General features: G+C 37.3%; 1 protein-coding gene across 1 annotated transcript in view; it reads right to left on the bottom strand.

Moving 5' to 3' along the window:
* Positions 1–11,253, bottom strand: part of LOC131820609 (A disintegrin and metallopeptidase domain 3-like) — a 124,264-nt gene extending 113,011 nt beyond the window's left edge. Inside the window, exons 1-3 of the mRNA XM_059156297.1 lie at positions 11,068–11,253; positions 10,444–10,526; positions 3,594–3,649 (exon numbers count right to left, since the gene is read on the bottom strand). Of these exons, the coding sequence (XP_059012280.1) occupies positions 3,594–3,649; positions 10,444–10,526; positions 11,068–11,125 (197 nt within the window). The 5' untranslated portion in view covers positions 11,126–11,253. The remainder of the gene's footprint in view (positions 1–3,593; positions 3,650–10,443; positions 10,527–11,067) is intronic.
* Positions 11,254–17,862: the final 6,609 nt, after the last annotated feature.

Here is a 17,862-nt window from a genome sequence, read left to right as displayed (position 1 = left end):
ATAAAAATAATGAATATAATGATACATAAAAATTTCATTTTTATCGCAATGAATCCCACAAACACGGGGAGGGGGAAACCAATAGGCTGGGGAGCATATGTGCAATATTTAGAGAAGATAAATAAAAATTCCCACAATCTGATCATGGAGAAAAAATTTAGAAAGATAAGCCGTGGACTGAAATTACTCAAAAGAAATAATTAAAACTAAAAACCCAAAGGAAAAAAAAAAAAAACACAAAACGGAGGGGAAGAAATTCAGTTAGAATAGTCAGTGAACATTCGAAAAGATTACTCTTAAACAATTAAAACATATTGAAAACATTATTTAACACAGAATAAAGGGGTACATGGGTGGGTCAGCTGGTTAAGTGGCTACCTTCTGCTCAGGTCATGATCCCAGGGTCCTGGGATTGAGACCCACATCAGCTCTCTGCTGAGCAGGGAGCCTGCTTCTCCTTCTCCCTTTGCTATGTCCCCTGCTTGTGCACTCTCCCTGTATGCCCCCCTCAAATAAATAAATTAATTGATCATTTAAATAAATAAGATATTAAAAAATAAACAGGAATAAAGCATTAGCACATATTAAAACACAGTAGGGAGGGGAAAATGAAACCAGAGAGGGAGACAAACCATAAGAGACTCAATCTCAGGAAACAAACTGAGGGTTGCTGGAGGGGAGGGGAATGGGTAGGATGGGGGAGTTGGGTGATGGATATTGGGGAAGGTATGTGCTATGGTGAGTGCTGTGAGTGTGGTGTGTAGACTGATGAATCACAGATCTGTACCCCTGAAATAAATAATACATTATATGTTAATTTAAAAATTTTTTTAAAAACACAATACAATACCATTTCTAATCTGTTAGTGAAAATAAATAACTGAAGATACTAGTTTTATTGAGAATATAGAGAAAAGCAATGTTTTTGAATGACTGGTGTGAATGAAAACTGGTATAAACCCTCAAGTAAAAATGGGTAGAATATAGCATCCTGAGAATTGCATCATTTATAACCCATCAATTTCATTGATGCTCAGGATACCCACAATACACATTTTCCTGTCATAAATATGGGTGAATAAATAATAAATGAGATATACTTGATAGTTACATATGTATTTAAAATATATGAACTTATTTTGTACACATCAATATGAATGAATTTCAAAATATACAAAATATCCAAAACATACAAAGTGTTGTACAAAAAGCACAACCCCAAAGCCAGAACCACATATAATAACATAATGAATATCTACTGCTCACCTTTCTGGGTCATGAGTGAGTAGTAATAATTGTTCTGCTAATGGTGGCCCATCTTGCTCAATGGTCTGGGATTCATTCACTCATTCAGTTGAATGTTGAGTGATTCATTCATTCATCTGGATTCTGGACTTATTCATTCAGCTGAATGTTTGGCTGATCTAGGGATAATTAGGGTACCTTGGCTGTGCTTCACCTGTCTCTATCTTCCAGGAAGATGGCCCAAGCATATACTCAGGGGGATGGCAGAGAAACAAGATAGAGACCAAGAAAGAAGGAGAGCTTTTTCAAACCTGTGTTTGAATCAAGTCAGCTAACATTTTTTTGGCCAAAGTAAGTGACACACCCATAGAATAATGGGCTACATGATTTGCGGGGCCTGTGATGAAATGAAAATATGAGGTTTGGGGAGTTTGTTCGTTTGTTTTTTTTCCAGAAGTACTAAGACTCTCATGGCAGCAACATACAGGGCATTTCTAACCATGGGACTCTGAGGAATCCATGTACCCATGAAATTGGCCTTGTATAGATAAACTCAGATCCAAGAGCTAGGGAGTGGGGAGGCTGGGGAAGATGTAAATTTTCCACCTCTTGATGACAGGAACTCAAATTCTATGGCAAAGAGTGAAGATACAGGGAGAAATAAAGAATTGGGTCACTTTAGTAGTCCACCATACTAAGATAAATAAATTATATAGAGGAGTATTATGCCATTTAAGTCTATTTAGGGCAATACTGAAAACATATTCTGATTACTCTCTAGGCATACAGATGAATGAAGGGAAAATATGACAGAAGAGTATTTGTCAGTATCATAATTGTGATTAGCATTGGGGAGTGAAAGAACTGAATAAGTCTGGGATTTCACTATCAAAATGAAAAATATATAAACAAAATGCTTACATGTGTGTCACTCATGGTGAAAACCTAATAGTTTATGTGATTCTCAGAATGTTCCTTTTTTATTTTTAATAAAAAGGAAAAAAGTTAATGTAAAAATTTGAGACTAATATAAATTATGCACTTTGGGTGATAATGATGTGTCAATGAAGGGTCATCAATTATAACAAATGTATTGTTCTTGTGGGCATGTTGATAACAGAAGAGGCTCTAAGACGGTTGCTGTGAAATAAAATCAGTTACTATATGCAAATTGTTTAGAAATATGCCTGACAAGGAGTGCCTGGGTGACTCAGTTGGTTAAGTGACCAATTCTTGATTTTGTCTTGATCTCAGGGTTATGAGGTCAAGCCCCATGTTGGGCTTCAAGCTAGGCATGGAGCCTACTTAAGATTTTCTCTCTCCCTCTCCCTCTGTCCCTCCCTGCCCCCACTACTCATTTGTACACACTCTCTCTAAAGAGAGAAAAAAAAGAAAGAAAGAAATATGCCTGGCAATCGGTATATAAATATCAGTTACTTTTGTTTTTCTTTTTATTGTTGTTATTACTATTACTATTATTATTGTTATTCATAATCCTTAATTCAGAAACCCATTTCTTGATATTGAGCCCAAAGAACAAAATCTCTATTACATAAGAACATACAAACAAGATGTTTACTGCGGGACTCTATAGTAATAATTCTTGGAACTAAACTCATATCTTAAAATAATTACATACTATGTGTTATCTATTAAATTATTGTAATCTATTAAATCTACTAATTTTCTATTAAAAATGATATAAAATATATACACAGGGCAAGAAATTAAATAAAGACTAAAATTATTAAATAAGACCTGTCAGTGGCAAAACAGTATTTCCAATTGTGTAAAAACAAACATTTTTGATCAGTTTCTATATGTTTGATCTAAGGGAAAGATGAAATTTAGAAAATGGTGGAAATATACATACAAGATTATTGCTGGTTTCCACAAAGAGCAAAAGTAAAGAGCAGAAAATTTAAGAGATTAAATTATATTTTATACCAAGATGAGAAAAAAAATGGTCCAATATCAAGTAAAATGCTTAAAGTCACATATGTATGTAAAATAACACGAAAATGAACAAATAAATTTATTGTACATGTACAAATAAATTTATTCCCTTAATTAATGTTATTATGGTTATATTTCAAGGAGTTACATAGAATAATTTTAATTTATCTAATATACATTAATAGCCATATCATTAAATTAGAATTTGGCTCCAATATTAGACTTGAAATCTCAAGATAAAGACTTAAAATTTTAATCTGTCATAAATCACAAAGATATACATGTTAAATAAATACAGTAGCCAAGCTCTTGTTTAGGCTCAACGTAGGGTAGTAATTGTAAAAATCAAACAAATAAAAAAGAAGTGTATGAAAAGAAAACTGGCCACTTACTGCTTTTTAAGATGGAAAGTATATGTTTTCCTGTCAATTTGGATGACATAAGTGACCTACAGCAAAGTATTCAGAGAGAAAATAATTAATAGAAATCTAAAGTTCTTAATTCAAAAGCCATAATTTCTTAAATTTAAGTACTCAATCATGTAAACAGATGGTATCACACATCTCAAAATTATATGTACATGTATGTTGCTATCTTTCTTCAATCTTGGAATATATGACAGAATTAATCATAATTCAATGTAAATAAAATCAAGGAGTTTAAATCTATTTCTAAACTAAAAGCATCAGTCATTAGACTTTACTATCATAGTGAAATTTTATTTTATTTTTCTTTAAAGATTTTATTTATTTGACACAGAGAGAGAGCGAGATCACAAGTAGGCAGAGAGGCAGAGAGAGAGAGAGAAGGGGAAGCAGGCTCCCTGCTGAGCAGAGAGCCCGATGCCAGATGCCGGGCTCAATCCCAGGATCCTGAGATCATGACCGGAGCCAAAGGCAGAGGCTTTAACCCACTGAGCCACCCAGGCACCCCTCATAGTGAAATTTTAATTTAAAATGGTTACATTTTGATATACTCAGTAATCTTTGAAGAAACTTGAATTATCTTTTTTGTACTTTCCAATTTCTAGCCCAAATAAATTGAAAATTAAAGAATACAGCACAGGTCGTGGGGAGCTAAGATGGCAGAGTAGGAGGACCCCTGAACACAGAGGAATAACTATCAAGTCATTTTGAATACCCAAGAAATCAATCCAAGGACTGCACTGGAGAGAAGGGGCCACATTGTGGAAGGCACGAGGTGGGAAGCCATGGTTTAGGGGAGAAATAGGGAGGGAGGGCGCCCTGGCCACAAGGAGAGCCAAGACAGGAGAGGAGAGAGAGAGGCACACAGGGGGGTAGCACAAGGAAACATTTCCCCAAAGCCACTGAATGGGAAAATGAGAATGGTTGATTTTCAGGTTTTACAACCAGTGAGGCTCAAAGACTAGAGTTTTAGAGTTACCGGTGTGGTAGGTGTGGAGCCCTGAGGGTGCTGCAGTGCTCCTGTGAAGAAGGAGGCCAAATAGATCAGGGAAACACAGCATGATCTGAGGATCCCTGGGCTGCACTGAAAGAGACCATTCCCACTTCTTGGGGGTGTACTGGGCAGAGGCGGCATTACCCCTTGCCAATGGGCACTATTACCTTCCCCTGCCCCTCTTCTATGCAGAGTCACCCGCTGAAGGCACCCATCCTGGACACTGGCCCTTTGCTGCACTTTACTCCAAATTCTATGCCCCTGTGCTTTGTTGTGACTGCCCTTCTGGGATGAACCTGCACCGGTCCCAGAACAGTGAGACCCTGCCCCCAGAGGACCAGCATGGGTCCACACCAGCCCAGGTCCCTAAAGTTTGGAGTTTTAAAATTCAGGCAGCCTGCCTGGGACAGAGCCCAAGTTGCACTCTGTTGTCAGTCGGACAGGAGGCCAACACAGACAGGGTGAAGGCAACAATCTGAGGGATGCCTGGGGCACATGAAGGGAGACTGTTTGCTCTTCTGGGAAGACTTCCCAGGGAACAGCAAGTGTGAACTCCCCTCTCCGGGGACGAGGGAGCTCGCTGGTGTTATTTCTCTCTCCTGCATAAACTAGCTTCACAAGCAGCATACCATCAACACTGACTACCTAAAATTCTTACACCAAGCCCCATACCCCTGCCCTCTGCAGGTACGGCTTTTCTCAGGCAAGTGTACCTGAGAACCAGAGCAACAGGTCCCTCCCCAAAAAGACCAGCACAAACCCCTGCACACACCACGTCTACTGACCATAGAGTTCTGTAAAACTTTAGCTCTCAGATCTCGTTTAACAAGCAAACAAGAGCACACCTGGTTAAAACTTGCCGCACTCTGGCCAAGGTCTGAACATCCACCTCAGGCAAGGAGAAACTCTGCAGAAGAAGACTGACCTGAGGGAAAGAGCAGCCAAACAATAGCAACAGAGTGCACACAGCATACCCCAGAGACACTTCCTGAAGCACCAGGCCCTGGACAGTGTATGACCTCTTCTTCATAAAGCCATTACTTTTAGGATGCAGGAGACCTGACAGGTTTTCCTAACACACAGAAGAAGACAGAGACCTAGAGAAAATGCCAAGAAGGAAGAATTCATCCCCAAAGAAGAAAATTAGAAAAGGTCACAGCCAGGGATCTAATCAAAGCAGATATAAATAATCGACCTGATCCAAAATTTAAAGCAACAATCATAAGGGTACTAGCATACTAGCTGGGCTTGAGAAAAGCATAGAAGACACCCGGGGGTCCTTTACCACAGAAATAAAAGACCTAAAAGCTAGTCAGGCCAAAATGAAAAATGTAATAAACCAAGATTTGAAACTGAGTGGATGTGATGACTACCAGGATGGAAGAAGCAGAGGAATGATTAAGTGGTACAGAAGATAAAATTATGGAGAATAATGAAGCTGAAAAGAAGAGGGAAAGAAGGGGCGCCTGGGTGGCTCAGGGGGTTAAGCCTCTGCCTTCAGCTCAGGTCATGATCTCAGGGTCCTGGGATTGAGCCCACTATCGGGCTCTCTGCTCAGCAGGGAGCCTGCTTCCTCCTTTCTCTCTGCCTGCCCCTCCTTCTCCTTGTGATCTGTCAAATAAATAAAATCTTAATTTAAAAAAAAAAAAAAAAAAAAAGAAGAGGGAAAGAATGCAGTGCAGGCCCCCCTTTCAGATTAAAGAAAGTATCCCTAAGTATAAGGACACTTTTCATCTCCCAGTCTTCTTCAGGAATCGCCTCAGCTACAAAGGGCCACCTCACACCGAGTCACAACATTCTGAGACGGCCCACATTTAACGAGAACCCCCGCATCCCAACTCCCGATATTGAAGGGCCATGCGGGCTTCCCATTTAGTTGAGACTCCGTTGAGTCTCCGTCACCCCTCCCTCTTCCTCCCCTCCCCTTCCACAGGGGTTCCTCACAAGACCATAACCTAAAAAAAAGGCTTCATAGGAATCTTCTCAAAGCCTGCATCCCAAAGACATAAAAGACATCCCAAAGACATAAAACAAAGACATTCTTCATGGCATAGCACATGGTCAATGTAGGTAAATTTTCCACATTTGCAAAGAATGTGAATTTTGTCATCGGATACCGTTTTCTGCCAAAGTCATTTTAAACTTTCTCATGTTCAGTCTTCTGTAAGCTTACAGATATTAAAAAGGTAGTTGATATCTCCCCAAATTATTGTGATAATTTTTTAATTTTAAATTTTTTAATCTGTAATTTTTGGCCTTACATAATTTAGAGCTCTGTTTTCAGGTACAAACAAACAGATTTAGTATGGTATCTTCAGGATAGATGGATCGCATTGTCATTAAGGTACCTTTCTTCTCTTGAAGTGCTTCTTTAACTTTATCTGATATTATTATAGTTGCACCAGCTTATTTTTCTTTCTCTCTCTCTCTTTTTAAAGATTTTATTTATTTATTTGACAGACAGAGATCACAAGTAGGCAGAGAGGCAGGCAGAGAGAGAGGAAGGGAAGCAGGCTCCCTGCTGAGCAGAGACCCTGATGTGGGGCTCGATCCCAGGACCCCGGGATCATGACCTGAGCCAAAGGGAGAGGCTTAACCCACTGAGCCACCCAGGCGCCCCACCAGCTTATTTTTCTTCTGCTAAGACACCCTTCAACACAAGAGAAAATCTACTTGGTCATAATGTTCTACAATTACTTGCTACTTTCACTTTTTAAATATTTAATTAAGTGAAAGGACCTATAATTTCCTTTTCTCATACCTTATTTGTTCCAGGTCAAAGGTACATTAATATTTTTAAAAATCACTAAATGATCGGAAGGATTAACTTATGCTCTATTCTGTGTTCCAGTCTATGAAAAGGACACATCATCCTTTCTTGAATTTTGTCTAAAAATTTAAAACCAGGTCACTTCGGTGGCTTAGTCAGTTAAGAGTTGAACTCTTGATTTTGGCTTAGGTCATGATCTCTGGGTTCTGGGATCGACCTCCATGTCAGGCTCCAGGCTGAGTGTGGAGCTTGCTTAAATTATCTCCTCTCTCTGCCGCTCCCTGTGCTTGCTGTCTTTTTCCCTCCCCCTCTTTCCTTCTCTATTTTAAAATATATAAAAGTAAATTAAAAATAAACTTAAATAAATAATAAAAACTTTGACTAATAGGATTTTATGGCAATTTATTTAATTACTAATTTAAATCACTTCATGATTATCAGTGTAATCTATAAGCAGATATTGTATTTCTACCTGAGTCGAAAGAAATGTATTTGGATAAAAATATATATGTCAAGATTACAGACTTATACCAAACCTACAAATAATCACAAAAATTAAAAATAGGAGTGTGCATGTATCTAAAAAATAACTGTTCAAATTTACTATCTTTAGAAACTGAGATGGGAATTCATGTTCTTAACAATTCTCTGTGCTATCTATAAGTATCAGAAGAAGACAGAGAAAAGGAAGCAAAATATTTATTTGAAGAAATAATAACTTAAGACATCCCGAATCTGGGGAAGGAAACAGACATCCAGATCCAGGAGGCACAGAGAACTTCCATTAAAGTCAACAAAAGCAGGCCAACACCAAGATATATTGTAATTAAATCTGCAAAATATAGTGATAAAGAAAAAGTATTAAAAGCAGTAAGACAAAAAAAAGTCCTTAACTTGAAAGGGAAGGCCCATAAGTCTAGCTAGGAAATTTCTTAACAGAAACTTGCCAAGCCAGAAGAAAGTGGCATGATTTATTCAAAGTTCTAAATGAGAATAGTCTGTAGCCAAGAATACTCTATCCAGTAAGGTTACATTCAGAATAGAAGCAGAGATAAAGACTATCCCAAAATTTGTGATCACTAAACCAGGCCTGCAAGAAATAGTAAAAGGAACTCTTTGAGTGCAAAGGAGAGACCAAAAGTGACAAAGACAAGAAAGGATCAGAGAAATCACCAGAAACAACACAAAATAATGAAATGGCGATAAATACACATCTATCAATAATTACTTTGAATATAAACAAACCAAATATTGTGTTAAATTGATATCAGAATAGATAATAAAACAAGACCATCTATACAGAACCTTCAAGAGACTCATTTTTAGCCTTTAAGACACCTGCAAAAGAAAAGGGGATGAAGAAATTTTTGTCACTCAAATAGATATCAAAAGAAAACCAGGGTAGCTACACATATATCAGATAACTAGACTTTAAAACAAAGACTGTAACAAGAGACAAAGAAGGGCACCATATCCTCATAAAGGATACAGTCTGACAGGAGATCTAACAATCGCAGATATTTCTGTACTTAAGATGGGAACACAAAAAATATATAAAATAACAAACATAAAGGAACTGATAATAATGCAATAATAGTGGAAAACTTGAATATCACACTCACACCAATGGACAGATCAACTAAACAGAAAATCAACAAGGAAACAACGGCTTTGAAAGACACACTGGACAAGATGGACTGAACAGATAAATTCAGAACATTCCATCCTAAAACAACAGAATACACATTTTTTTCAAGTGCCCCGGAACATTCTCCAGAATAGATCACACACTAGGTCACAAGTCAGGTCACAACAAATACAAAAAGACTGAAATCACATCATGCACCTTTTCTAAGCACAACACTATGAAATTATAAGTCAATCACCAGAAAAAATTCTGGAAACAACACAAATACCTGGAGATTAAAGAACATGCTACTAAGCAATGAATGGGCCAACCAGGAAATTAAAGAATAAATTTAAAAAATACATGACTGAGTAATATTCCATTATATGTGTGTATACACACACACACACACACACACACACACACACAGAATGTTACTCAGCTGTAAAAAAGAATGACATCTTCGCATTTTCAAGGACATGGATGGAGCTAGAGATTATTAAGCTAAGCAAATAAGTCAATCAGAGAAACACAAATACCACATGATTTTATTCATATGTGGAATTGAAGAAACAAAAAAAGCAAAGGGATTTAAAACAGAGAGGCAAAGGAAGAAACAGACTCTCAGTTGTAGAGCACTGATGGTTACCAGTAGGGTTAAATAGGTGATGGGGATTAAGGAGGGCAGTTTTGTAAAGAGCACCAGGTGCTGCATGGAAGGGTTGACTCACTACATTGAACACCTGAAACTATTATTGTGCTGTATGTTAACTGGAATTTAAATAAAAATGTAAAGTATAAATAAATATAATTAATGGGCACAAATTATATGCATCATAGAAATATCACAGAAATTATATTTAATGAATCTTTCATAAAAATCACTCTGATATGAAAAGAGCTTCACCATTAAAAAACATTCTGTGCTATCTAGATTTGACAATGTATGTTTTATTTAATTAGATTAAAAATATCAGTGCTTTCCTTTTAACAAATCTTTATATTATGTATATATATACTCAAATATGGGCATGAAAGAGTTTATATATTATCATTTTAAAATCATGTTACAAGATACATTTTATTGTGACCTCACTTACAAAGAATATTTAAATGTCCCTATTTTCCAAACAAATAGTCCAGTGACTACATATATCATTTTGTGTGATAGGGGCATTTTTTTCCCCCTGAGTCTGTGTTTTAAAGTAATTTCATAATGTTCATATATTACTTAATGAATGAAAAAGTCATCACTTTCATTCAGACGAAAGGACTCTAACACAGTAATTAGAGCACAAAATTTTTAAGAGATATATGTATGAATTGATTTGGGTCAGTAAAAGTAAGTTTTATAAGTAATAAATACAGTTTAGTCCGGTAAAAGTAAAACATTTATATAAAAAAAAAAAAGTGACTTCTTAATTACACGCGTTTCCGAAACTTCACCAGCACTGGTATTTGTCTCAATCTTCCGTGGCACTGTAATTTGCAGAAGCGATGGTTCAAGATCTACAGTAAGAAAAACACGTGTGAGCGTTGCCTAGTGCCTGGCAGCATCCTTCTTCCCGTGTCCCGTCACATCCCGTCACTCCTTGAACTTCCAAGCACCAACACACACACACACACACACACACACACACACACACACACGCACGCACTCACCCGCCACAAAATCAGACCTTGTACATGACACGAAGAGGCTACCTCCACCACCCATACACTTTGGAGCAGGATCCTGCCACCATCCAGAGACTTTGAGACTTGACCTCAGCCCCAGCAGGTGAAGAAGTGCTGCTCTTAAGGCCCCACCTCCCAGAAGATGGGAGCCCACTCCTCCAAGTTCAGGGTCAGGCAAGTGAGGGGCGACTGTCCCAGTTCTGCTCCAAGCCCTCCAAGCAGCAGGCCAGGAGGAGGCTGACTCTAAGTGGGCTGTGACACCGGGCTCTCCTCAGCCGGACCCGGGGTTCTGGAGCAAGGTTCTGGGGCCCGCCACGCCCAGAGAGAGGCTCTGCGACAGGTGGCCCTCGATGGGGCAGGGTCCTTCACTCACGAGGGCCCGCGGAGGTCAGCCTGCCCAGGCCTGAGAGGATCAGCAGGAGAGACAGCATTGCGGGGCCTGCTGGTCTTGGCGCGGTGGTGGCTGTTGGCTGCTTAACGGTGGCCGCTCTCGCGGGGCCCTGCGCTCGCGGCGGGTGGGGCTGGGGTCCGCACGGTTTCCCGCGGAGCAGCCGCTGTGCCCACCCCGCCCTCTTGGGCTGACTAGCCCTCGCAGCCGCAGTTGCGCTGGAGAGGGAGGCGCGCGGAGAGGCTCTCGCCACTCGGTGCCACTGCCTTCACGGGCTTGGGCTTTTATTTTCCAAAACGTAGACACTGGAAACACATTAAGGGATGATGTAAGGATCATAAAGTGCATTTTCTCTTCTGCAGATGGGCCATTTGCTGGTGAAGTGCTTGGCAATGTTAATAGTCCACGTCATGGTTTTCTGGCGCAATAGCCAAATTACTGTGGGGAAGGAAAACTGAAAATGGCAATTCACCATATAGTACTGAACCAGTTCTGTGGTAAATAACTTTGTTTCTTAGAAAATTCTTTGGTTAAGAAAACTAAATATAAAGCTGAATATGTAATGGATGTATGTATGTGTTTTAATGAAATTGCAATTTAAATACCAGGCCGAAAATTTAAAAAAAATAAAAATCCAAAATACAAATCACAATTGTAAAGTGATCTTGTAAGAACAACTTTATTTTCCCATTATTTATTTATTCCATTGTATATAACTTGGCTTCCTAGGAAAATCTGTGGCGGGTGAAAGGTTAAATGTAAACTTTTTTTCCATCAATATGACATTCACACTCGCAAAGGGAATAATTTGGAAAGAACATTCATTTTTTGGCTTACTATGTAAATTGATGACTTGCGTAGTTTCCGTTTTACAAAGACTTTTCTCCCCAATTTTTTTTTTTTTCTTTAGAGACTTTATCTATTTATTTCAGAGAGAGCAAGCCTAGGGAGGAGCACTGGGGGACAGAGTCGGAAAGAAGATTCCAGGTTGAGTGTGGAGCTTGAGTAGGACTCCATTCCTGGAGCCTGAGATCAGGGAAGCCAAGAGTCTGATGTTCAACTGGCTGAGTCACCAAGGGTGCCTGCCAGACAATTCTTGAGCTGTCCCTCTATGGAATGCTTTAGCTTGCATTCCTTACATATAATATTTATCCACAAAACCAAATGATTGTTTTTTTCTGTCTGTAAAAGAAAAAAAATTAAATGGAGAAAGCTAGCCTTTTAAAAATATATATTCTTGGGGTGCTCGAGTGGCTCAGTCAGTTAAATGTCTGCCTTTGGTTCAGGTCATGCTCTCAGCATCCTGGGATCCAGTCCGACACTGAGGTTGGGGGGTGTCCTTGCTCAGCAGGGAGTCTGCTTCTGCCTCTCCCTCTGTTCCATCACTTGTGATCTCTCTCCTTCTCTCTGGCTCTCTCTCTCTGAAATAAGTAAGTAAAATCTTTTTAAAACTTTAAATATATATTCCTTCTTCATGCTTTTCCAAAATCTAACTTTGGTGTCTATCAAGAAAATATTCTTACAAGTAAGAATAACAGATAACAGAAGAAATTCAACTTCAAAATAGCAATTCTGCATATTTCACTAAAGCGTTTATAGCCTAATCATTTATTCTTGTTGGAAAGCACATTGTATAATACTCATTTGATTATTTCTATCTACCTTAATATTATTATTTTTATCTTTTTGCCAAAATATATGAAACAATGTAATTAGCATATCAGGATTAATTATGTTGCTCTTAAAGTAAAATTTCTTTTTGGTTGTCTATAACCTGACCAAATTTTTGAAGTTTAATATATATATATCACATAAGGCATGATAAGTATTAAAATGTTCATGGCTTGATTAAAAATCATTTTAAAAGGAGAAATATATATTCGTTATTTAAATTCATTACTGTATTTCCATTGTTGGTATTGACTGCTCATTTTTAGTGAGTGTAATTTATAGACATTCAAATTATTTAAATGTAATACAGTTGTTTTTCACATGCTTATTACAAGCCTGGGCCACCTAGATAGGTACCAAAATATATGTGACAACATCCATGTCTCCAAGTACCTCAGAAACTAACAGAAAACTGAACATGAAAACTATGACACAACTAGAAAGAAAAATTCTGTTACCGGGATGTTCAAAAGTCTCTCAGAATATAGCTAAGATAATTTTGTTTCCTCTACAGATATCAAGTGAGTTTAGAGGTGGCTGTGACATTTGAGATGTAAGTAATACTCAGGCGAGTGAATGATTCTTAAGGACATTAGTGCATTTTAGGACTTTATTATTAAGTAATTAAATAATTTAAACAATCCAAAAATTTGGGGGCAAATAAATGTGGATTTTTGTATTGGAATAACTTGTAATAGTTTGGGTATGTTGGGATTGAAAAGATGAGGACTAGAAATAAAAGGCTAGCTAACGAGTATTTTCAGTAGTTTAGGCCAAAAATGTCTACATCCTCAGGATTTGACTGTGTAGAAAAATAAAAGTAGTAGAAATATCAGAGAGAGACTTTGGAAGGAAAGTCAGTTTATTGAAAATTTTTTTATGGAGGTTGATGAAATTGTGAAGATGACTAATCCACTGGATGAGGGGGGCACCAGTTCTGAAAGCTGCAGATTCAAACAGAGAAATAACACATTCAGCTAAAGAAGTTGACTTGGAGGGCGCCTGGGTGGCTCAGTGGGTTAAGCCGCTGCCTTCGGCTCAGGTCATGATCTCAGGGTCCTGGGATCGAGTCCCGCATCGGGCTCTCTGCTCAGCAGGGAGCCTGCTTCCCTCTCTCTCTCTCTACCTGCCTCTCCATCTACTTGTGATTTATCTCTGTCAAATAAATAAATAAAATCTTTAAAAAAAAAAAAAAAAGAAGTTGACTTGGAGATACTTGTGAAATAGCAGGTATTGACATTGGGTGATCAGTTGGAAATGGTGCCTGATCTCCCAGAGCTTGAACTGAAATACATCAACCTACGAACACATTAAAAAAAAAAAAAAAAAAAAAAAAAAAGGAACTTGAAGGAGAAAGAGTGACTAAGATCATCTGAGAGAAATCAGAGGAAAGAAAGAGGAGGTCCAAAATAGACTTGTGGTCAACACAGAGGATTTGAGGATTAGAAGAAAAGAATCCAGATTTGAAGTCACACTAACAAATGTTAAGGTGAGTAAGAATTAGAAGGTATTAGGGTGACTACAAATAAAATAAAATAGAATTTCGAAGTGGAATATTAGAAATTTCAAATGCTACTCAGAGGTCAAGCAGAATGAGAACCGAGAAGGTGATTATTGTTTTGGTGGTAATGAGTCAGTGATGAACGTTCCCATTTGTGTTCTCCAGGAAGCAGATGCTGAGGAAGAGTTATAGAGCAAAAGGTTTTTCAGGGAGTAACCGTTGTGAAAGAGGAAACAAGATTGGGAAAGGGAGCATAGGACCGTAATAAAGACCTGACAGAATTTCTGCCAATCCAGAAGGGTTGCTGCAGAGCCAGGAAGCTCCCGGGCAAACAGTACTCCTACTTGGATTACCTGATGATTACTCATCAAGTTTAGGCCTTCATATAGGTGACTCACTCAGTAATTGGACTGATACGCCCCCAAAAGGTCATGTCCTTTGCTCAAAAGCTGAAACAGACCTTAAAGGAACTAAGGGTTTGAGGCTGTTGGGTAGACACACTCTTCCTCAGATAGCAAATCCTTTCTTCAAGGGGAATCTGAGTGGTGCATTTTTCTGTTAGCCAAAAAGACCTTGTGAAAAGATGGCAGAACAGCAGGGACAGAAGCCATCATGCAGAAAGCTGGGAAGGAAAAGGAGAGGAGATGCTGCAGATGTTAGAAGGGGTAACTTATACTTTCCAGAGAAGTCTGGCTAGGAAGGAAGCAAGGGTGAAGGTGGATAAGAAGGGATCATTAGAAAACAAAACATGGGGGTGCCTGGGTGGCTCAGTCCTTAAGAGTCTGCCTTCAGCTCAGGTCATGATCCCAGAGTCCTGGGATCAAGCCTCACATCAGGCTCTCTGCTTGGCAGGGAGGCTACTTCTCTTCTCCCACCTCCCCTGCTGTGCTCCCTCTCTCACTCTCTCTCTCTCTTTCAAATAAATAATAAACTCTTTAAAAAAAAAAAAGAAAGAAAAGAAAATATACAAATGAAAAGAAAATGAAATCACATTTTGAAAGAGACATGATTAAAACATTAAGTTAATAACATATTGTTATTTTTGGAAAAATAAAGAAGGGAGAGACATTTATGCAAAAGACATAAGACTTAGAGGGTGATAAAAGTAGCAATTCAAATGTTAAGAGGCATTGTCTACTGTGGGACACAGAATATAGTAATGATGTAATACTTTCCTAATTAGAATGTAAGCTGCATAGGGCAAGGATATCTTCATTATTTTTTTTTTAATTTTTATTTTTCTCACTGTGCCTAGAACAATGTCTATAACCATAACCACATGCTGGAAAAATATTTGTTGAACAACCTAATGAATCAGCTAGACAGTCCATTAAACTATGTTACATGCAAGGAGGAAAAACAAAATTTGAAATATATAATAAGAGAGTAGAGTGTGGAATACTGCCATGACATATGCTATAGCAATTTACCAGTGACCTTCAATGGATGATAAATGAAAACATTGTTAAAGATACAAAGGTATTTAAATATTTGAGGCAAGGAGAAAAAAGATGCCAGTGTGAAGGCAGTTTGAGATTTACATGTATTTTCTCCCTGGTATGTGTGTACATGTGTATGGAGGGAGAGTGAGAAGGAGACTGTCCAGCAGGATCCAAGCTTAGCCCAGTGCAGGGCTCAATCTCATGACCCTGAGATCATGACCTGAGCCAAAATCAAGATCCAAAGCTTAACTAACTGAGCCACCCAGGCACCCCTCACATACATTTTTAACTGAATATAGAGAAAAAAATTGAATGTTGCTGAAAAGCTGCTATATGGAGGCATACACTGTGGATGGTTGAACAGAATTCAGTTGGACTTAACAGTGATTGTCATTTTTTCCCAATATATGGAAATAATGAAATTAAGAGATTTTTAGAGAGATAAATTATGTGCTATTATATCAGATCATAAATATCTAATATCTCATCTAATACATAAACTGACTTCCCTGTAACAAAGTTAAGTTCATTAAGAAAGCTAAAGAGAGAATATAAGCATATTTTCTACAATGTGGATGATAATATTTGCTAAAAAATTCCTCTGGTACAAAATAAGCTAAAATGCTTGAAAAACCATAACTATGTATACTGAACATATGTCTATTGAATATAAAAAGTGTAATCTAAATGTATACACTCAAGAAAATAAGAGAAATCAACAACAAAAAATAAAATTTTTTATATATATATATATATATATATATATATATATACCTAAATGTAAGCTGGCATTAAATTTTGAAATGACTTTAGAGGTTTTTGCCCATTTTGTTTTTCTTTTCTTATATATGTATTAAAGTATAATTGACGTACAAAAATTTGCACATATTTAAATCTACAGTTCAATGAGTTTTGACATATGAATACAATCCCAAAACCACAATCAAAATAGTGAACATATCCATCACCTCCAACAGTTTCCTTTTGTCCCTTTATAAGCCATTTGTCTCTCCAGCACCCCCAATACTCAATAGACTGCTTTCTGTCACTATAGATTAGTTTTATCTTCTCTAAATTTGTGTGAGCATGCAAACATAATGTATATATGGTTTTTGGTCTAACTTCTTTCATTCAGCATAACCATTTAAAAATTCATCTATGTTGTGTATATAAATATTTTATTCATGCTTATCACTGAGTAGCAGTCCATTGTATAGATATACCACCATTTGTTTATGCATTCATGTATTCAAGGACAATAGACTGTATGCTCTTTTTACTATTACAAATAAAGCTGCTATAAAGATTCATGTACAAGTTTTTGTGTAGCCAGTTTTTACATTTTCTTGGGTAAATATCTAGAAAAGAAAAGGCTGGGTTATAAGGTTAGTATATGGTTAACTTTATAAGAACCTTTCATAGTGTTTTCTAAAATGTACAGTTTCACACACTTACTAACAGTAAATGACTCGCAATTGCTCTAAATCCTTACCCATACTTCTTAAATTAGTCTTTTATTTTTAGTAATTCTACATGGGTTGTAATGATATCTTATTGGGGTTTAAGGTTGCATTTGTGTAATAACTAACGGTGGTAGTAAGCTGATTTCCATATGCTTATTTACCATCCATACATCCTCTCCAATGAAGTGTCCTTAAGAATTTTGTGTCCAGTTTAACTGGGTTTTCATTATATAATGATGAAGGGGCCAATTCAACAAGAGTTTATAGTAATTATAAATCTATACATAAACAAGATTGGAGCTAAGTATATAAAGCAAATAGCAACAAATTTGAAAACCCAATAGAAAATCAATAAGAAAACATTGAACTAATGCATCTAACAGACATATACAGAATGTTCTATCCTTAGCAGAATACACAGTCTTTTCAGGAACACGTGGAATATTAAAAAGGATATATTGGGTCACAAAATAAGCCATAGAAAATGTCTGAAGATTAAAATCATACCAAGTATCTTTTTCCAACCACAGTGTTACAAAAATAGAAATCAATGATAAGAGAAAACCTAGAAAATTTTTTTAAAATTTAAAAACAACCCATTGGTTGTTCAGGAAAGAAGAAATCAACATAAAAATCACAAACTATATTGAGACAATTAAAATGGAAGCACAACACACCAAAATTTACAGGATGCAACAAAAGC

Source organism: Mustela lutreola, chromosome 18, assembly GCF_030435805.1.
Source record: "Mustela lutreola isolate mMusLut2 chromosome 18, mMusLut2.pri, whole genome shotgun sequence".
Taxonomy (NCBI): domain Eukaryota; kingdom Metazoa; phylum Chordata; class Mammalia; order Carnivora; family Mustelidae; genus Mustela; species Mustela lutreola.
Note: the sequence above shows the minus strand (reverse complement) of the source record. Positions and strands in the feature narration are given on the sequence as shown.